At 35.0% G+C, this 22,561-nt stretch overlaps 1 protein-coding gene across 1 annotated transcript; it reads left to right on the plus strand.

Moving 5' to 3' along the window:
- CD200 (CD200 molecule) lies at positions 1 to 22,464 on the plus strand. The gene is made up of 6 exons (XM_040484491.1): positions 1 to 111; positions 9,645 to 9,983; positions 10,686 to 10,985; positions 17,709 to 17,811; positions 19,067 to 19,150; positions 22,263 to 22,464. Exons 1-6 carry the CDS (start codon positions 18 to 20, stop codon positions 22,285 to 22,287), a joined length of 945 nt encoding a protein of 314 aa, XP_040340425.1. The 5' UTR covers positions 1 to 17; the 3' UTR covers positions 22,288 to 22,464.
- The last annotated feature ends 97 nt before the right edge of the window (positions 22,465 to 22,561 follow it).

Below are 22,561 nucleotides of genomic sequence, written 5' to 3' on the forward strand. Positions count from 1 at the left end.
AGAATAAAACACTCCACATGTTAGTGATGGTTTTATCATCAAATTTCATGGGCTTTCCACTCTACCTCATTCTCCAGCCCCTCTTGCTTTCCATCTGGGCACAAGGATCAGGTAACTCTTCACATTTTCTCGCAATTGTTTTGTGGCTGGAAATGAATGGTAAATAAATACCAGGATGGAGTCTTTTCACTTTTATAAAGTTAGGGGAGCAGAGCATTATGTTTGGGTCTGCATGTTAACCATGTAGCTATCCAGGTGGTTGGCAACTAGCAGTTTTAAGATGAGCATATTGAAACAATGACTTAGTAAGCAGAGAATGAAAGAAAGGTATTAAGGAAGCCTTGCTTCTGAAGTAAGCCCGAGTAGTTCAGATTAGAGGCCACACACCTGATGGAAGCAAATGGGCTCTCTGTAAGTTAGTTAGTCCGTCAGTTAGTTAGTTAGCTAGTTATGCAGTATTTCCTGCAGCCCATTTGCCTTTTAAGTCTGAATTTGACTTGTTTTGAGGCTCTCCTTGGTCACTAAAAGGTTTATCATTTTTATATTGTCAAATTTGTTCATTGTTTCCTTCATGGGTTTGCTTATCATTACAAACTGAAGTACTCCTGAGATGTTAGGGATTTACTAAATATTCAGGTACTAATATCTTCTAGTCATTAAAGTTGTTTGGTTAAAGATATTTAGGGGCGCCTGGGTGGCTCAGTCGGTTAAGCATCCGACTTCAGCTCAGGTCATGATCTCACGATCGTGAGTTCCAGCCCCGCATCGGGCTCTGTGCTGACAGCTCAGAGCCTGGAACCTGCTTCGGATCCTGTGTCTCCCTCTCTCTCTGGCCCTCCCCCGTTCATGCTCTGTCTCTCTCTGTCTCAAAAATAAATAAACATTTAAAAAAAAAAGATATTTAACTCAATTCCATCTTAAATCTCTTGGGTTCATAGTAAGGGCAATAACTAATGTTCTGTAGGAATTCAGTTGAGAAAATAAATCATGATTACTTCCAGTTAGGAAGTTTTTTTCCTCAAGAAGTATCATTTGAATTCAATTAGATAATCCAATCAAAAGTTGAATGAGGAGTGACATATGCTGAGAACAAAATGATGTGACAGAAGAGGAAACCAGTATGTCCCATGTTACTTCTTAACTTAATCATCTAAACTACAAAATGGAGAACACTTGTTCTGATATCAGATAACTCAAAATCCAGTAGGGCAAACAGCCTGTGGGCAAATAATGATAAAGAGATGTGGCAAGCACAATTAGAGAAATTGTTACAGTAATAGTGATAGCTTATTTGTTCCCTTTAGACTTTCATTAGGTATTATAGGTGTCCCCTGCTTTCTGAAGGTTCATATCACATCACTTTGCTTTTCTGAAGGATCTGCATTAGTACCTGTTGTCGCTAGCTAAAAAAAAAATTTGAAGAGGACTTTGCTTTTACAAAAAAGCCCTCCTGTGCTAATGTAGGTTCTTCCTAAAAGCAAAATGGTGGAACTGCGACTTTCATAAAGCAGGGAACCACTCTTCACTTTAAGCCATTTCGGTTTATGAAAGGTTTTATAGGAACACACTAGTTTCAGATAGTGAGGGAAATCTGTTAGGGGTCTTTGTTTGGGGACGGGGACTACATCACCCATGATACCTGAAATATCTTGGTGATTTAGAACTGTCGTTATATTTACATATTCTTTTCGGATACTCACAATACGCTGTAAATCAGGTATCTTAAGCTCATTTTTCAGATGAAAAAACTGAGGCTCGGCAAAGTAAATGATTGCTCTAAAACCTTACTTCTTGAAATTAGCACAGGTAAGACATCATTACAGCTCTCTTGTTCGCAAATGAAATACTCTTTATAAAACAAACATGTTCTATGTATTTAAATATTCTCCAATGCTAAGTATAGTTGCAGACCAATGAATTTTTGAAAAATATTTGCAAAAAAATTTGTTTATAATTTGAATATAAAAGCCAAGACAAGTGAACGAAAACCAGATATAGTCTGAGGTAAGTGGAGTAAGGTACATGAGGTTTTTTTTTAACCTTTGCATTTAAGTAAGGCAGACATACAGGAATGTGTATAAACATAAGTATGCAGTTTGATTAATTTTTTTAATGATTAGACCAACATATCTAGCAAAGATCAAGAACAGAACATTAACAGCATCCCAAAGCTTTATTCATGCCCCCTTCCTTTCTTTCCTACAAATGCCACTATCCAAATTTCTTACACCATAGATTCATTTTATCTGTTGTTGATATATAATACATATATTGATTATATATATTGATTATGTATGTTAATATATATGTTATATATATTATATATAGAAACATAATCATTTAGCATTTATTCATTTGTGTTTAATTTCTTTGGCTCAACAATACATTGGTGAGTTTTATCCGTATTGTTGAGAGTAGATGTAATTTATTAAATCTCATTGCAGTTTATTAAATCCCATTGTGTAAATACCATAACTTGTTTATCAATTCTACTGTTGATTTGCATTTGGGTAATTTCTGTTTTGACTTTTACAAATCATGCCTCTGTGAACATTTATGTACGTGTGTTTTGAAGAATATAAGTAGGCATTTCTATTAGATATATACCTAGGAGTAGATTTTCTGATCACAGGATATACCTATGTTCCACATTTTTTTAATTAAAATATAGTTGATACACAATGCTACATTAATTTCAGGGGTACAACATGGCGATGTGATAAGTCTAGATATTATGCGATGCTCACCACAAGTGTAGCTACTATTTGTCCATACAACATTGTTACAGTACCATCAACCATGAAGCCAAAAGGTTTTCCAGTTTCCACTCCCATCAAAGTATGAATTGGTTTTTTACATATTTTCACTAAATTTGGTATTGTCTGTCTTTCAAGCTAGTCATTCTAGTCATGTATAGTCCAGGTTTTAATTTGCATTTCCTTGATGACTAAAGAAGTTGAGCATCTTGTCTATTGGCCATTTAAACATTCTCTTTTATGACGTGCATAGTCATATATTTTGCTCCATTTTCTATAGAGTTGCCTGTCTTTGTCTTATTGCTTTGTAGAATACAAATCCTTACTCATATATATATATATATATATACATATAGCAAGTATCTTCTCTTACTTTATGGGTTGCCTTTTTACTGCTGAATATGTATCTTTTGATAGACTGCAGTTAATTAATATTAAAATAGATCAATCACTCACTTCTAATTTTTTATAATTTCATATTTCTAAAAAAGGAATAAAGCATCATATAACTGTTGATGTATGCCCTACTTAAGAAATCGGCTACTCCAGCCAAGTAGATGTTCTATAATACTTTATTTGTAAAGCAGTGTTTTATTTTCACATTTACATTTTTAATGCATTTGAAATGGATTTTTGTTTCTACTTTTAGATGGGAGTCAATGCATTTGAAATAGATTTTTGTCTTTAGTCTTAGATGAGAGCCAATATATAATTTTTCCATATGGATATCTAATTTACACATCATCATTTATTGGGAAGATAATCTTTTTCCCAAATCTATGCACTGTCTGTTCCATTTGTGATATATATCAGATGCACATATATGTGTGGGACTGTTTCTGACTCTACTTCATTGTGTTTCATCCATTTCCTTATCCTTGAATAAAAATAACATTGTATTACTTTAGCTTTACATTCAGATAGTAGGTCTTGTTTATGCCCTTGGCTTTTTTAGACTCAGCTTGTCAAATGCAGAATTAAAAAAAAAAAAAAAACTGCTTGGGGGCATCTGGGTGGCTCAGTCAGTTAAGTGTCCAACTTCAGCTCAGGACATGATCTCGCAGTTTTTGGGTTCAAGCCCCACGTGCTCAGAGCCTTTCCTGAGCTCCGAGCCTAGAGTCTGCTTCAGATTCTATGTCTCCCTCTCTCTGTCCCTCCCCTGCTCACACTTGTATCTCTCTCTCTCTCTCTCTCTCTCTCTCTCTTTCTCAAAAATAACTAAACATTAAAAAATCTTTTTTAAAAACTGCTTTAAATTTTATTAGAGTTGCATTGAGTCTAAAAATTAGCTTGAAAAGAATTAACATCATTATTTTTTTTCCTTATTTACAGTATGATGTATCTTTCCATTTATTTAAGTCTTCTTTATTTTTTTTAGATGTTATTTTGCATATTTCAGTAAAGAGGTCTTATATATCGTCCAATAGGTTTTTATTACTATATATTTCTTTCTTTTTTACTTGGGAAGCTATTTTATATGGTATTTTTAATTTTTTTCCATTTACTTATTGAAGATATATAGAAATATAATTGATTCCTTAAAAAGACTTTATTTTTTAGAACAGTTTTAGGCTTACAGAAAAACTGAGAAAATAGTACAATGTTCCTATATATCCCTTACCCGGCTTTCCCTACTATTAACATCTTATGTCAGTATGGTACATTTGTTCTAATTAACAAATTACATTTTATGTATTTTTCATAACTAAAGTCCACAGTTTATTCACATTTCTTGATTTTTAACTTTTTTTTTTTTTTTTTTTAAGGATCCCACCCTGGTTATCCCATTACATTTCTTTGTGTTGTCTCCTTAAGCTTCTCTTAACTGACCGTTATCTCAGAATTTCCATATTTTTTATGACATTGACTGTTTTGAGGGGACTGCTCAAGTATGTTGTAGAATTACCCTCTATCAGAATTTGTCTGATATTTTTCTCATGACTAGAGTGCCTTACAGGTTTAGGGGAGGAAGGCCACAGAGGTAAAATGCTATTTTAATTATGTCATATCAAGTGTACATACTATGAACTCTTATGTCTACATAGGATACATTTGTAATACAGTTAGATTTTCAGGTTTCAGACTGCACTCCTTGGCAACCTCTGTCTCCTAAATAATTTTTTTTCTTAAATGTTTATTTATTTTGAGAGACAGCACATGTGCAAATAAGAGAGGGGCAGAGAGAGAATCCCAAGCAGGCTCTGCACTGTCCTGTCAGCGCAGAGCCCAAGGGGCTTGATCTCACAAACCATGAGATATTGACCTGAGCCAATATCAAGGGTTGGACGATTAACCAACAGAGCGAGCTACCCAGGTGCCCCAATAATTTCTTGAATTGTGTACTTGAAGATTCACTTTATGTGCTATAAATCTCTATACATTTTGACAAATGTGTAAGGTCACTTAGCAACCATTACAGTATCATACAGAATAGTTTCATTGCCCTAAAAATCCCCTGTGTCTCACCTGTTCAACTCTCCTGGCTACTCCTGAACCCCTGGACACCACTGATATTTCTACTGTCTCTATGGTTTTACCTTTTCCAAAATGGTATATACTTGGAATCACACAGTGTGTAGCCTTCTTAGTTTGGATTCTTTCACTTAGCAATATGTATTCCATATTTATCCATGGTTTGTATGTGTGTGCACGATTTGATAGTTCATTTCTTTTTATCGCTGGATCATATTCTGTTGTATAGATACTACAGTTTACTCATTTACCTATTGAAGTCATATTGGTGCTTTCAGTTTTTGGTGATGATGAATATGCTGCTCTAAACATTTACCTGTAGATTTTTATGTAGATATAACTTTTCAAATCAGCTGGGTGAATACCTAAGAGCACAAGCGCTGGATCCCATGGTAAGAATATGTGTAGGTTTGTTAAGAAACTGCCAACTCTCTTCCAAAGTGGCTCTATCATTTTGCATTCCAATCAACAATGAATGAGAATTCCTGCTGCTCCATACCCTCACCGACATTTAGTATTGTATATATATATTTTAAATATTAGCCATTCTAATAGGTGTGTCATGGAAGCTCATTATTATTTTAATTGGCAATTTTCTAACAACAAGAGATTTTGTGCATCCTTTCATGTGCTTATTTGCCAATTATATATCTTTTTTTGGTGAGGTGTCCATTTGGATTTTTTGCCTATTTTTACATTGTATTGTTTGTTTTCATTTTTTTTTTTTTTGTATATTTGGATACAAGTCTGCTATAGCCTGAATCTTTATGACCCCTCAAAATTCATATGTTAAAATTTTAACACTCAACGGTTATGGTATGAGTAGGTGGGGCCTTTGGGAAGTGATTAGCTCATGAGTGTGGAGCTCTCATAAATGGGATTAGATTATAAAAATCCACAGAATTTCCTAGTTCTTTCCACCATGTGAGGACACAACAAGAATTCTATGACCCAGAAGAGAGCCCTTTCTCAACCATGCTGCCCCCTTGATCTTGGATTTCCAACCTCCAGAACTGTGAGAAACAAATTTCTGTTGTTTATAAACTACCCAATCTGTAGTATTTAATTTTAACAGCCTGAATGAACTATGACAAAGTATGTGTTTTACAAATACTTTCTTGCAGTCTGTGGCTTGTTGTCATATTGTCTTTACTTTGTCTTTCACAAAGCAAAGGTCTTTAATTATAATAAAGTATAACATCAATTTTTTTTTCATTCATGAATCATACTTCTGGTATTATATCTAATAACTTATCACCAAACACAGGGTCACCTAGATTTTCTCCTGTGTTTTCTTCCAAGTTTTATAGTTTTGTATTTTTCATTTAGGTCTATAATCCATATTGAGTTAATTTTTGTTAGTTAGGTGTCTATCTTCATTTTTTTTTAGCATATGCCTGTTGTAGTGGGTTGAATAGTGCTCCCACCCCCATTCTTGTCTATCTGGAACATAGAATATGATCTTATTTGGAAAAAAGGTCTTTGCAGATACAATTAAGGTGATTTCAGGAAGAAATCACGTTGGGTTAGGGTGAACCCTGAATCCCAAACACCTTGATTTAGGACTTCAGATCTCTAGATCTGTGAAAAATAAATTTCTATTGTTTCAAGTCATGAAGTTTGTGGTACTTTGTTATGGCAGCCCTAGGAAACTAATCAGACACCCAACTGTCCCAGCAGCATCATTTGTCAAAAAGGCCATCCTTGGGGTACCTGGGTGGCTCAGTAGGTTGAGTGTCCGACTTCAGCTCAGGTCATGATCTCGAGGTTCATGAGTTTGAGTCCTGTGTCAGGCTCTGTGCTGACAGCTCAGAGCCTGGAGCCTGCTTCAGATTTTGTGTCTCCCTCTCTCTCTCTGCCCCTCCCCCGCTTGCACAAGCTCTCTTTCAAAAATAAACATTAAAAATGTTTAATTAAAAAAGTAATAAAAAAATAAAATAAGAAAAGGGCTTTCCTTTCTCTGTTGAATTTCTTTGCACCTTTGCCAAAGATCAGTTGACTCTATGTGTGTGAGTCCATATCTGGACTCTCTATTCTGTTCCATTGATCTATTTTTTTTTTTTTTTTTTTTTTTTTTGCCAATTCCACAGAGTATTGATTACTCTAGTTATAGTAAGTTTTTAAGTTGAATAGTGTTAGCCCTCAAACTTTGTTGTCCTTCCATATTATGTTGGCTATTCTGGGTCTTCTACTTCTCTTTATAAACTTTAGAATCAGTTTGTCAATGTCTGTAAATAACTTGTTAAGATTTTAATTGGGATTGCATTGAATCTACAGATCAGGTTGGGACGAACTGATATCTTGATAATATTGAGTCTGCTTATTCACGAACATGGAATATTTCTCATTTATTTAGTTCTTCCCTGATTTGCTCATCGAAGTTTTATAATTTCCCTCATATAGATCTTGTACTTATTTTGTTAGATTTATAACTAAGTATTTCATTTGGGAGCTGCTTATGTAAATGGTATTATGTTTTTAATTTCAAGTTCCACTTGCTCATTGTTGATATACAGGAAAGCGATTGACTTTTGTATATTAATTGTGTGATCCTACAACTTTGCTATAATTGCTTATTAGTTCCAGGAGTTTCTTTGTTGCTTCTTTTTGCTTTTCTACATAGATGATCATGTCATTTATGAACAAAGACAGTTTTATGTATTCCTTCCCAATCTGCATACCTTTTATTTATTTTTCTTGCCTTATTGCATTAGGAAGAGCTTTCAGTATGTGTTGGAAAGAAGTGGTGAGAGGGAGCATTCCTGCCTTGTACCTGATCTTAATGGGAAAGCTTTGAGTTTTACACTATTAAAGTATAATACTAGCTGTAGGGTTTTTGTAGATATTCTTTTTTTTTTTTTTAAGATGTTCTTTCTCAGGTGAAGGAAGTTACCCTCTATTCTTAGGTTACTGTGAGGTTTTATTATGAATTGGTGATGGATTTTATCAAATACTTTTTCTAAATCTGTTGATAGGATCTTGTGACTTTTCTATTTTAGTCTGTTGAGGTAATAAATTACATTAGTTGATTTTCAAGTGTTGAACCAGCTTTGTAGACATGGGATAAATCTCACTTGATCATGGAGTTTATTTTTTTATACTTTTTTAGATTCAACTTGTTTAGAATTTTTGCATATATGTTTATAAGAGATATTGGTCTGTAGTTTTATTTTCTTGTAATGTCTTTGGCATTTTCTCTTTATTCTTTTTAGCATTTCCGTATCTATGCTTACATTATCCATATGTTTTTGCACGTGTCAAACTTTTTCATGAGTCTTTATTATATTAATCATAGTTGACTTTAATTCTCTGTCTGATAATTACAAAATCTGTACTGTATTTGAGTCTGGCTTGGATACTTGTCTTTTCCAATTATACTTTTCCAATTATCTTTTCCAAGTATTCCAAGATACTTTGTCTTTTCCAATTACTTTTATTCTGGGCTTTTAGCATGCCTTACAACTTATTTTTTTTTTAATCCAGACATGACATGTCAGATAAGAACTAAGGTAAATAGAGCTTTAACTTGGGTTTTATGTTATTCTGACAGGGAGTTGGGTTGTGTTTACTGTTCACTATAGGTTAAGGTATCAAGGGTTTCAAATTCTTGTAGTTTCTTTGTTTTTGTCTCTCCTATTGATGATTGAAGTCTGAGCGTTACAACCATTTCAACTGTAATCCACTGTCATTATATTGGAACCCTACTGCTGTGGTGGGGAAGACTTAAGGAAGTAAGTATTTTAAAATCTTATGTTTAAATTTCACTCTTGGTAGGCCTATGACCCTTGGCTGTGACTTCAGAAGTTTTTGTACCTTTTCCCCCTGCCTTCCCCACCTTAGATAAGATAGGAAAGCTAAAGGGAACCAGATCTGGGTCATTGTCCTTCCATCCATGTGAGATAAGGTTTGATAAAGTCTTTTCCCCTGGAGAAGGGGACATTTTTATGGAAAATGCACTGGGCTTATTTCAACATGATTACTTTCTCCTTCCTTTGCAAAGATATGAGGTGAGTTTTCCTGGCTCTTCACTGCGAGAAACTGGCTAGGTTCATGCTGGTGGAAACTATGAATTTTAGGTCCTCCCTAATACTGGAGCCCTGAGGAGTTTGTCACCCTCAAGCTAGTTCACCCTCAACCTCCAGAGATTCATCAAAATTACCATTACTTGTGTTGGTAATTTATGTTTCAAGTTTTGCCCTCAATAAATATTTGTCAATAGGTAGTATATGTCAGAAACACTTTTAGAAACTACCTATCAATGGTGAAGAAGATAAGAAAGCTCATTTTCTAGTGGGGAAAGACACAAATAAAAAGATAATTATAAAACAGAGAGATAAGGGAGTGCTATGATAGGGATAGTATCCAAGGTAGTATGAAAGTACATTTCTCTTAATTTATACTGGGCTTTATTTTCAGATTCTCCACATAGAATAAAATACAAAAATAATGAGACAGCTGTATTTGGAGAAAATGTGACGATTTTCTGCAATTTGACAACTCCAGCAGATGTTGTGCAAATTACCTGGCAGAAGATCCAAGGTTCTTCGCGACAAAATATTGGCACATATAGCAATATATATGGAGAAAAGATTCTTCCACCATACAGAGATCGGCTGCACTGTGAGGTCATCGAACCCAATTCCTCATTCATAACTATCCGTGAAGTAACATTTGAAGATGAAGCCTGCTACAAATGTCTATTTAATGTGTTCCCGCAAGGCAGCCATAGTGGACAAATTTGCCTTAACATTATAGGTATATAAGTGTTTTATGTAAAGTCAAAATCAAGGGGATGTGAGCTTTGAAGTTTAAGGTCCAGAGAAAGAATATTAAAGAAGGAAAGACTATTACAGAGGCCATCCATAACCAATCTTTTGTTATACAGAAGAAAAAAAGTGGAAGCCAATGATGGCTACATGACTTTCTGATTTCCACATGGTTCCTGACCAGGCATAACATTTAGGTCTTCTGACCTCTCATCTAAATTTTACACTGCATTGATTTTAATCCAGTAGATAAAAGTCATAAATGGCATCAGAATTTTCACTGGGAAAGAGAGGAAAAGATAAAGAGAGAGTAGAGAGAAAAAAAAAAAGAGGAAAGAAGACTTAGAGAATAAAAATTTACTAACAAATTAACAAAATGTCGAAGGAATAGTGATAGTGACATAGTGTCCCCTCATTATTTTGCTATAACTTTAAAGTGTTGGAGATTTATAGAATGTAATTTTAAGGTTGAATGAAAGTGGAGATACCAACTGTTCCTCTTAAATTGGAATAGTGGGTATAAGAGACGAAATTGTGAAGTTTTGCAAAATGTGAGGAGAGGTATCTGAGAGGGACATGTTTACAACATTTCACTGTCATATACAAATTTGGGGAAGTCCATCTTTAACACTTCAGAAATCTTGTGTGACATATTTTTATATTTAATTTTGTGTCTCCTTTTTTGTCTCAGCTGTATCTGAAATAAAAACTGAGCTCCAGTCCAACTTTGACTCTGAAGATTTTCTTAGTTTTATTTACTCAGCTGTGGGAAAACCTGTTCCTCAAATATCTCTTTTCCCATCAAAAGTCTTGATTAATCCACCAGAGGAATACCTTGCTCAGAACCCAAACGGCACAGTGACTATCACGAAAATGTACAACGTCTCCTTGGAGACTGTGAGATCCCTAAGTCTCCAACACCTGATTGTGCACATGGATCATCCTCTAAGGAATGAAGAGAAGATTGTTCCTCTGTCAGTCAAACAAGAATGTAAGTAGAAATAATAATCAACAAGGGAAAATGTTTTAAAAATTCATACCAGAAGTGTTTGTGTGCTCATCTATTTTTAGAAATGTTAAGTCTTTGTGGTACTCCTGCATGGTTAAAAGAATCAGGCAATGCAAATGTTCTCTACCCCAGTTCTGTCTCCAATGGTAACTGTTCTTAAAGGGCAAAGTCTTCACTGATCTCCCTTAACTGCTTTCCACTGAATTTCTGCCACAGGCAGTGAAGACTAGGTTCACTCATACCTCCTTCAACCGTTCCTCCTCCCAATATGGTTCCTTTCTTCCCAGTATAGTTCTCTTACTGCTTACCTCTGCAGCCGTCAGCAGCATGGTAAAACCTATTTTTTGTTTCATCCACCATAGAAAGTCTCTCTCAGCTGCCCATTTCTCCTTGCCTGTCTTCCACCCAAGCTCTGTCAATTGTACCCTCTGTTTCAAAGCCGTAATTAAACAAGGTATGATTTTTCTTAAAACTTTAAATAATAATTTCAATATATTTATGTTCTGCATTTATATAATATAATTGCCTACAAAATTTAAATAATTGTTTTTATATTTCACCTGGATAATCTTTCAACATGAAACCATTTTGTCTCTATACATTAAGTGTAAATCTGATATATTTAGGTTTTCATTTACCGCCTTATTATTTGCTTTCTATTTTCTGACCTGTTTTATAATCCTTTCTCTCCCTGAATTCTTTTGGATTATTTATTTTTGTTTCATTTACCTCTTCTATTAGTTTGTCAACTATACATTCCTGCATCCTTCTTTAAGGGTTGTCTTGGAGACTGCAACATACATCTCTTGACTTATTAAATTCTAATATAATTTACTATTTTTACTACTTTTCAGATAATGCAATGGGCTTATATGAATGCCCACTCCTTGTGCTATTGGTTTGTGCATTTTATTTATTTATTTATTTATTTGAGTATAGTTGACACACAATGCTATATTAGTTTCAGGCGCATATTTTGTACATTTTAATTCTTTATATATGTTTAAATTCCAAAATATGTTATTGTTTTTGTTCCTGTTATTTATAATAATATTCTTTATATTTATCCTTTCCATTGTTTCTTCTTTGTCCATGTTCACACTTTTCCTTCTGCCTAAAGAATTCTTTTTTGTTTTTTTCATAGTGAAAAATTATAGATGGCCAATTATTTTAATATTTTTGGTCATAAAATGTTTTAACTTTTGAAGAACATTTTTACAGGATTTCTGATTCCAGTTTGATAGTTATTTCATATTTTTCATCACCTTGACAACGGTATTTTATTGGCTTCAGACTTTCATTACTTTTGTTGAAAAGATATATATCAATTTTATTGCTGGTCCTTTGAAATGTATCTCCCTTTCATCCTGGCGGCTTTTAAGATTTTCTCCTTGTATTTGTTTTATGTCAGTTTTATTATTAGTGCTTTGGTGTCACATCCTTTGTATTTGTCTTGCTTGAGTCTTTAGTTAATGTCCTTCATCACTTTTGGAAAAAATGTAAACTCAGGAAGTGGGGAGGATAAAATTTCTCCATAATTTGTCACATTCATTCAAGAACAAAAAGCATCACTCGCCATCAATGATATTGGTTCATAAAGTTTGAATGAGTGAAGGACACATCACATTTTTTGGAAGTTTAACAATTTGGGGTACATAACCAGCTACTGGACTATTGGAATAAGTAGCCTACTACATAGTCCAGATGGGCTAAACATAACCTCACTTGAACCTAGGATGTCTCATTAATATTTGAATTAAACAATCTGTGGACTAACCTAAATAAAGTACAAGGTAACAACCAGCACAAAATGAAACTACTACAAAATATAACACACTCAGGCCAACATAAATTATCCTTCCATCATTTTCATGCCTCACTTCCCCAGGTTAATACAACCTGGTTAAAGCAAAGTCACCTCAGTGCTGTGGAATTAGAACAGTGGGAAATTTCCCTAGGGATTCTGATAGTCATGCTAACAGGCCACAGGGTCTCTCCTATGGTCTTACAATGCTGTTTCATGTGATTGGTAGTTTGCTTGTTACACAACTTTAGTTTAACAACCCTTTTGCCCTCAGAATTTGCAAAGTAGTCCTCCATTGTCTTTGATCGTCCATTGTGATTGATGAAAAGTCAAGTGTCAATCAGAAAATTGTAATAGTAAATATTACCATATCTTCTCTTTGGTAATGGTAACCTTCTCATTATCCTTAGAGCTCTGAAACTTTCTACTACTATTTTTAGAGTATTTTATTTATAGTTCTTTAATGTAATTGGCATTTGGTGAGTTCATTCAATTTGGAGACTCAAATCTTTAAACTCTGAATATTCTCTCCTTTCTTTGAAAAATTTCCACCTGTTCACTTAATTTATTCTCTTTTTATAAACCTCAATTAATTGGGCATGAAAACATTTACATTGAATCTTATTTTCATCTTTTAAAAAATATGTCTTTTCTTCCCTTCATAGTATCTGGGAGACTTAAAAAAATATCTTTAAACTTTTTCATTCAAGTTTTTCTTTTTTTGACAATCAGGCTTATAATTTTGAATTGCTTTTATAATTTAAGATTATTTTTATAAATTAAAGTTGATTTAATTTTTTCATACCCTTCTCTTCCTGCTTTAAGAAAGTAATATCTTGTCAAATCTTGTAATTATCTTCTGTTTCTTTAATTATCTCCTCCACTGCCCACCCTTGGGACACTACCACCATTTTAATTTTATTTATGCTTCTATTACTCAATCTTTCTCACTTTTTTTTTTTTTTAATTTTTTTTTTCAACGTTTATTTATTTTTGGGACAGAGAGAGACAGAGCATGAACGGGGGAGGGGCAGAGAGAGAGGGAAACACAGAATCGGAAACAGGCTCCAGGCTCTGAGCCATCAGCCCAGAGCCTGACGCGGGGCTCGAACTCACGGACCGCGAGATCGTGACCTGGCTGAAGTCGGACGCTTAACCGACTGTGCCACCCAGGCGCCCCTAATCTTTCTCACTTTGATTACAGGTTTTATTCAAACTCTGATGAGCCCTGACTGCAGCTTTATAGATTTTTTGTGTGTTTTTTTACATCTTGTAAAGAGACAGACTTTTGTTTGTAGAAAGGAGGCAGCAGAAGACTCTAAAAGCCAGAATGGAAGGGCCTATACTCAAGGTGTCTGACCCCCTACCCTAAGTATTCCTAGTATATATTCATTATATTCAATGAATTACTTAACTATTCCTTCTTCCTCTTCCCCTTGTCCTCCTCCTCCTCCTCCTCCTCCTCCTCCTGCTGCTGCTGCTTCTTCTTCTTCTTCTTCTTCTTCTTCTTCTTCTTCTTCTTCTTGCTGAAGGATCAGAGCACCTGGCTGTCCAGAACTGAACTTTCGGATATGGAAATGGGTGCTTTTGAGTGTAAGTTTCATTCTGTGATTAATCCCTCCTTCTTTTGTCATCTGAGTTCTAATGCTGTCCAGTTTCTGTGGGGCTCTCTCTGCAGGTGTAGTCTGTTCTGTGCATACATGAGCCTGCAGCTTCTCTCACCCTGTACCTTCAGAGGCCATTCCTCTATCCACTTCACATCTGTTGTAAATTTGTTTAAATCTCTTGCCAATGAAGATCATTCTTCTGTCTGCTGTTTTTCGCTGAATCAGTTTATTTTTGTTACTATAATTTTAATGGAGTCTTAGGAAGGGTAGAGGTAAATATTTTTGTTACATGTGTTTCTTGAAGCTGAAGTTAATCAGGTCCTCTTTCTGTAAAAATTCCTTAAATCATGAGATTGGAACATGCCCATTGAATAGCATATGTATATATCTCTCATCAATCTATTGGCTGGATTATTATGGTTAATTTCACTTCTCGCTAAAATGCAAATGTCTGTAAAGAAGTAATTTGTCAATTCAGAAGATAATTCTTCCTTGCTTAGCTTTGCAGCAAATAGTAGGGATATAAATTCCTGATTTTTTTTTTTTCTTTTTGAGAGAGAGAAAGCATGTCAGCAGGAGAGGGGCAGAGGGAAAGAGGGAGAGAATCTCAAGCAAGCTCTGCACTGAGCATGATGTGGGGGCTCGATCCCACGATCCTGGGATCATGACCTGAGCAGAAATCAAGAGTCGGACCTGCAACTGACTAAGCCACCCAGGTGCCCCCTATAAATTTCTGGTTTTACTGAAATCTCATAGAAAGCCCTTTTTTTCCCCATGCTTTATTATTGCTGACTTTAGTGCTGTGTTCACATTTTAGTGCCAATTTAGGGCTGTATTCACATTTTACGCCCATTCAGCCTTCTTTGCCCAGTTTGAATGAGCTATGTAGTATCTCATTGAAAAAGAATATAGTTAAAACTAGAACCTGAGACCAAGTGACATCTGAACAGTCAAAAATAAATAGCACAGAGTTTCTCACATGGATTTTCCTAACAGTATCAACGAAGAAGTAATCGCTAACAAAAATTTCTCAAAAAAAGGACTCAAAAACTCTACCACAAGCAGACCTAAGAATGCAAAATGCACAATAATTCATGCCATTTACTGTAAGCACAATTTCCTCACAAGGTCCATCCACAAAGTGTATTGGTTCATTTTTATATTATATCTAAGAACTAGCATTGATAATCATGATGATCTTCGGTTAAATTTAAGTTGTAATGAAAAATGTAATTATATTCAGAAGATAGAATATACATATCTATTCACAGATAGAAGTGGATTTGTAAGGGGCGCCTGGGTGGCTCAGTCAGTTAAGCGTCCGACTTTGGCTCAGGTCATGATCTTGCGGTCATGAGTTTGAGCCCCGTGTCCGGCTCTGTGCTGAACGCTCAGAGCCTGGAGCTTTTTTCGGATTCTGTGTCTCCCTCTCTCTCTGACCCTCCCCCGTTCATGCTCTGTTTCTCTCTGTCTCAAAAATAAATAAACGTTAAAAAAAAAAAAAGAAGTGGATTTGTAATACAATTTAGGAATACTATGGCCAAAATAGTTACTATAAAGAGTGTTGATAGGGCGCCTGGGTGGATCAGTTGGTTAGGTATCAGACTCTTGATTTTGGCTCAGGTCATGGTCTCATGGTTTGTGAGACTGGATTCTCTCACTCCCTCTCTATCTGCCCCTCCCCTACTTGTGCTCTTTTTCTCTAAAAATGCATTTAAAAAAACTTAAAAAAAAAGAACTTATCCAACTCAACACTCAAAAAACAGCTAATCCAGTTAAGAAATGGTCAGAAGACATGCATGAACAGACATTTCTCCAAAGAAGGGATACAAATGCCTAACAGACACATAAAAAAATGCTCAACATCACTCATCATCAGGTAAATACAAATCAAAACCACAATGAGATACCACCTCACACTTGTCAGAATGGCTAACATTAACAACTCAGGAATCAACAGATGTTGGCAAAGATGCAGAGAAAGGGAAACCCTCTTACACTGTTGGTAGGACTGCAAACTGGTGCAGCCACTCTGGAAAACAGTGGGGAAGCTCCTCAAAAAATTAAAAATAGATCTACCCTGTGACCCAGCAATTGCACTGCTAGGTCTTTATCCAAAGGAAACCAAAATGCTGATTTGAAGGGGCACATGCCCCATTGTTTACAGCAGCGCTATCAACAATAGCCAAATTATGGAAAGAGTCCAAGTATCCATCAACAGATGAATGGATAAGGAAGATGTGATAAATATATACACAAAGGAATATTACTCAGCCATCAAAAAGAATGAAATCTTGCCATTTGTATCAATGCGGATGGAACTAGAGTGTGTTATGCTAAATGAAAAAAGTCGATCAGAGAAAGACAAATACCATATGATTTCACACATATGTGGGATTTAAGAAACAAAACAGATGAACATAGGGGAAGGAAAGGAAAAATAAAATAAGATAAAAACAGAGAGGGCGGCAAACCACAAGAGAGTGTTAAAAAGAGAGCAAGCTGAAGGTTCCTAGAGGGGCAGTTAGTGGGGTGATGAGCTAAATGGCTGATGGGCATTAAGGAGGGCACTTGTGATGAACACTGGGTGCTATATATAAGTGATGAATCACCAAATTCTATTCCTGAAACCAATACTATACTATATGCTAGCTAACTTGAATTTAAATAAAATCTTGGAAGAAAATTTTAAAAAAGTGTTGATACTCAAAGTTTTACAATATTCTTTTTCATAAGACTGCAGGCTCCGGAATCAGACAATACTGAACTTGCTTCCCAATTTTGCCACTTAATCACTATGTATCTTTGGCCAATTTTCTTAACATCTCAGAGCCTCTATTTTCCCATCTGTATCTAATAATGTACTCCCCTGGTTAATGTAAATAATCCTTATAAGATGCTTATCACATTGCTTAACACATTAATCTTAAGTACTAATTATCATTATAAATTTATTTTCTGGGGCTTTTGCAGATACATTTTAATAATTGAATAATATTTCATTGTGACTACATTATGTTTTTCTTAAACATTTTCTTGTGATTGTTCTTTTGGTGGTTATACCTTTTTTTCTTATTCTTGAGTGTGGTAAAATGGTATTAAATATTATCTGTCTTCAATTTGAAAATGCGTTAGTGTATTCTTTTACAAAATTGAATATGGTAAATAATATTAAAGTATCAATTTGATTATCAACAAAGCAATGGTAAATCAAAAGAGCATTGAAGATTTAAAGTACCGTGTGTAGAAATGACATATAGTCACAAAGAATATGTTTCTGCTTGTGTCTTTCAGGTACTTCTGGTTCTCCTTATATTTTGTTGTATGCATTTGGTTCATTCATAATTTTTCTATGTATTGTATTTATCATTTTCCATCTTGTTCAGAGAAAGAAAAAGTAAGTTATATTACTCCCTGTCTATGATAGGGAAGGTGGGTAAAATAGGTATAGTTTTAAATCTAAAAAAATTTTTTTCATGGAAAAATTCATCATGGAAAGAATGATGATGGAAAACTCTTTTCCCTATATTTAATAATTCTTGCAGTCAAGGGTTTATTCTTATTAAAATGATACCCTACTTGGGATTGTTACAAAGGTAGGCTGTTAGTAATTTATGCTATGGTAAATTGAGTTTAAGATTCTTTCTTGAGGACAGATTTTGACAGGACAGAGCATATGGACTTCAGGTGACTGGTGGGAAGGGATCCACTGAGTGGTGAAAAAGGCTGAATGTGAACAGTTTTTAGGATTCAAGAATGAACGAAAGGAGGTTTTTAAAAGAGGTGATTGCCATAGTCAAAATGGGAATCAACAGTGGTCTGGACTAGGGTGGTAGCAGTGGGAGTTGAGTGAATTAGGGATAGGTTTAGGATGACAAGATTTGCTGCTGGAGAAGATGTGGATAAAGGGTAAAAGGGGGAAATTATCTTGATGATTCTAAATGTTTTGCCATGGAGTGAAGAAGCCTTTTACAAATGGGGAGTTATTAGAGGAAGAACAAATTTGGAGGGAGGATCAAGAGTTCTATTTTGAACATATTTGTTTTCACATGTTTATTTGACAACCAAGAGAATGTCAATTATCTCTATATATGAATCTGGAATTTACAGAGCAGATAAGGATCAGAGGTACAAATTTGGGAGAGTAGAAGGTATGCTCTTTAACAGTACAGATCCTAAGTTATGACTCCACTACAATAGAGTGGAAATAACCTGCAAGTTCTGTTAATGGAGTATATTTATGCTGAACTCAGCATTGAAAAGACATTTTTTTTTTTAATTTTTTTTTCAACGTTTATTTATTTTTGGGACAGAGAGAGACAGAGCATGAACAGGGGAGGGGCAGAGAGAGAGGGAGACACAGAATCGGAAACAGGCTCCAGGCTCTGAGCCATCAGCCCAGAGCCCGACGCGGGGCTCGAACTCATGGACCGCGAGATCGTGACCTGGCTGAAGTCGGACGCTTAACCGACTGCGCCACCCAGGCGCCCCTGAAAAGACATTTTGATCAATCTCTAAAGAGATCTGAATCTCCCTTTTTTTTTTTTTTTTTTTTTTTTAATTCATAGTGTACTCTCACAATATACTGCCATTAGGGGGAGTGTTTGGACTGTATTCTTCTAATGAATATATCAATGTCATCATACCTGTAGGTCAGAGAATGTGCCTGAAGCCACACCCCAGCTGAGACATCCTGAGGGGGAGTCCTTAGTAACCCGATGTTTTCCTGCTCACAGGTAATTAAATTGGCAGGTGTGTGATTCTTGCTGTCACTGTGTATACTTCAGATTTAAGACTTAACCTTCCATATTAAATCATCCATTTGGTAGCAACAATTATCATTTAAAAAATAAATGGAAACAAAGATTTGTTTATATAATCCAGTTGCATGAACTAGTGGGTTCAAGTGAAATTGTATTAATGTTAATGACTTTGAATATTCCTATTCATCTCCTGATTCAGGATCCCTCCAATCAACACCAATTGAATGGTTTCTTTGATTTGTGTGATTGTGTGATTGTGTGTGTGTGTGTGTTTTCTGATTATTAGTAAGTATGAGCATGTCTTCATGTATTTGTTAGACATTCAGGTTTCCCCTTCTGTGAGGTTCTTGTCTACATCTTCATGTAATTCCTGGTTGTTTGTCTATATTTGCAGAAATTCTTTATATTTTAGATTCTTTGCATACTAGACATTGATTACTTCTCCCTATTTGGCATCACTGTATCTCAGTTACATCATTAAAAGAACAGAAATATTTAATGCTTTAATGTTGTTAAATTCATCAATTTTCACCTAACAGTTTGAGTTTGGGGAATTATTTAAGAAGTCATTATCCACCTAAATTCACAAAAATATGATCATATTTATTGGCTTCATATTTTTCTATTTTATGTTTAGATTTTTATTTATCTACTTATTTTTTAAAATGTTTATTTATTTTAAGAGAAAGAGCATGCACACACACAAGCTGGGGAGGGGCAGAGAGAGAGGGAGACAGAGGATCTGAAGCAAGACTCTGCACTGTTATCAGAGTTCAAACTCACAAACTATGAGATTGTGACCTGAGCCACCCAGGCACCCAGAATTTCCTTCTTTTTATTTAATTTTATTTTTTTAATTTTATTTTTTTTAATTTACATCCAAATTAGTTAGCATATAGTGCAACAATGATTTAAGGAGTAGATTCCTTAGTGTCCCTTACCCATTTAGCTCATCCCCCCTCCCACAACCCCTCCAGTAACCCTCAGTTTGTTCTCCGTATTTATGTGTCTCTTCTGTTTTGTCCCTCCCTGTTTTTATATTATTTTTGTTTCCCTTCCCTTATGTTCATCTGTTTTGTCTCTTAAAGTCCTCATATGAGTGAAGTCGTGTAATTTTTGTCTTTCTCTGACTGACTAATTTCACTTAGCATAATACCCTCCAGTTCCATCCATGTAGTTGCAAATGGCAAGATTTCATTCTTTTTGATTGCCGAGTAATACTCCATTGTGTATATATATATCACATCTTCTTTATCCACAGAATTTCCTTTTTTTTTAAGTTGAGTAGTATTCTGTTGTTTGTGTGTACCATATTTTCTTTATCCATTCATCTGTTGATCAACATTTAGGTTGTTTCTGCATCTTGGCTGTTGTGCACAGTGCCACAAGGAACATGGAAGTACTAATATCTCTTTGAGATTCTGATTTCACTTCTTTTCCATAAATACCCAAAAGTGGGATTGCATCATATGTACTTTTATTTTTATTTTTTGAGAGGTGGGGAGGGGTTGCGGAAGAGGGGGAGAGAGAAAAAATCTTTTTCCCTCTCTGGGTGTGGAGCCCAACATGGGGCTCAATCTTACAACCATGAGATCATGACCTGAGCTGAAATCAAGAGTTGGTTGCTTAACCGACTGAGCCACTCAAGTGCCCCTATTTTTAATTTTTAAAGAAATGTCCATACTGTTTTCCACATTGGCTGTACCATTTTGCAACTCCACCAATAGCAAGCAAGGGTTTCATTTTCTACACATCCTCATCAACCTATGCTGTCTTTTGTTTCTTGTTTTATTAGTTTTGGTTTTTTTTGTTTCTTTCTAGTTATTAGCAAGTTGTTTTAATTGAAGTAAGTTAACATACAATATTATACATTAGTTTCAAGTGTACAACATAGTGATTTGATAATTATATATGTTACATATGCTCACCACAATAAATGTAGTTACTATCCGGCATGATACAAAGTTATTACCATATTATTTACCCTATTCCCTATGCTGTACTTTTCATCCCTGTGACTTAATTATTTTATAACTGGAAGTTTGTACTTCATAATTCCCTTCATCTATTTTGTCCATTTCCCCACCTTCTTCCCCTCCGGTAACCATTAGTTTGTTCTCAGTATTTATGAGTCTTTCTGCTTTTTGTTGGTTCATTGGTTTGTTGGTTTGTTGATTTGTTTTGTTTTTTAGATTCCACATATAACGGCAATCATATGGTATTTGTCTTTCTCTGTCTGACTTATTTCACGTGGCATAATACCGTCTAGGTCTATTCATGTTGTTGTGAATGGCAAGATTTCATTCTTTCCTGCGGCTGAAAAATATATATATCTCACATCTTCTTTATCCATTCATTTAGTGGTGGATACTTAAGTTGATTCCATATCTTGGTTATTGTAAATAGTGAGCAATAAACACAGGGGTGCATATATCTTTTTGAATTAGTGTTTCCATTTTCTTTGGGTAACTACCCAGAAGTGGAATTACTTAATCATACAGTATTTCTAATTTTTAATTTTTTGAGGAACCTCCATACTGTTTTCCACAGTGGCTGCATCAGTTTACATTTTTAGTGATAGTCTTTTTTTCCTCCCATACTGTCTGTCATTGGGTTAAATATTCTTTTGTTACTTTGAGTTATATTTCATGCTTAGTCTTCTGATGTTCTTTCCTAACTTACTAAGGACAATACTTGTATTTATTTTGTAATGTCAATTTCTTAAACATATACAACTTGCCATAATTCTCACCTACCTCCCATGATCTCCTTTCCTCCTTCCATGTAGGTTTGAATTATTCAATTATTTTATATAGGGATACAAGTTGGGGGAATTTGCTTTATGGGGGCAATTCATCAATTTTTATGAATTATTTATCCTTTCTATATATCTTTCTGTTTGTCTGGAAAAATCCAGTCATTATGTTATTATTTACAGCCCTCAGATTTACAGCCACATGGATGCTTAAGTAAAAGCTTTTTCCCAGCACCTTGTCAAAGGGTGGTCCTAGGAAAACATAAAGGCTTCAGAGGATGAACAGTTCATTGATTTCTCTCTCTCTCTCTCTCTCTCTCTCTCCCTAAGAGCCAAGAACTCTGGAATGTGTTAAAATAAGAAGACTCCTCATCATTAACTCAAGTGGAAAAAAAAAAATCACATCATGAAAGAAGAGATCATTACAGAATTGGTTGCTTGAATATATAATTTGATACTAGATACATTGATTGCTTGAATATATAATTTGATTCTGGATAAAAAATAAATGTACAATTGTTTTTGGTTTTTTTTTTTTTTTAGTGTTTATTTATTTTTTAGAGATAGAGTGGGGCAGAGGGAGGGAGACACAAAATCCGAAGCAGGCTCCAGGCTCTGAGCTGTCAGCA

This window comes from Herpailurus yagouaroundi, unplaced genomic scaffold (assembly GCF_014898765.1).
Source record: "Herpailurus yagouaroundi ecotype Mexico unplaced genomic scaffold, PumYag 162, whole genome shotgun sequence".
Taxonomy (NCBI): domain Eukaryota; kingdom Metazoa; phylum Chordata; class Mammalia; order Carnivora; family Felidae; genus Herpailurus; species Herpailurus yagouaroundi.

What these genes read in the sequence shown, in the direction of transcription:
- CD200 (XM_040484491.1), top strand. Translation starts at nt 18, where the DNA reads ATGTTAGTGATGGTTTTATCATCAAATTTCATGGGCTTTCCACTCTAC. An exon ending in AATTTGCCTTAACATTATAG is followed by an intron (nt 9,984 to 10,685) that starts GTATATAAGTGT and finishes TTTTTGTCTCAG; the next exon opens with CTGTATCTGAAATAAAAACT. An exon ending in TCTGTCAGTCAAACAAGAAT is followed by an intron (nt 10,986 to 17,708) that starts GTAAGTAGAAAT and finishes TGTGTCTTTCAG; the next exon opens with GTACTTCTGGTTCTCCTTAT.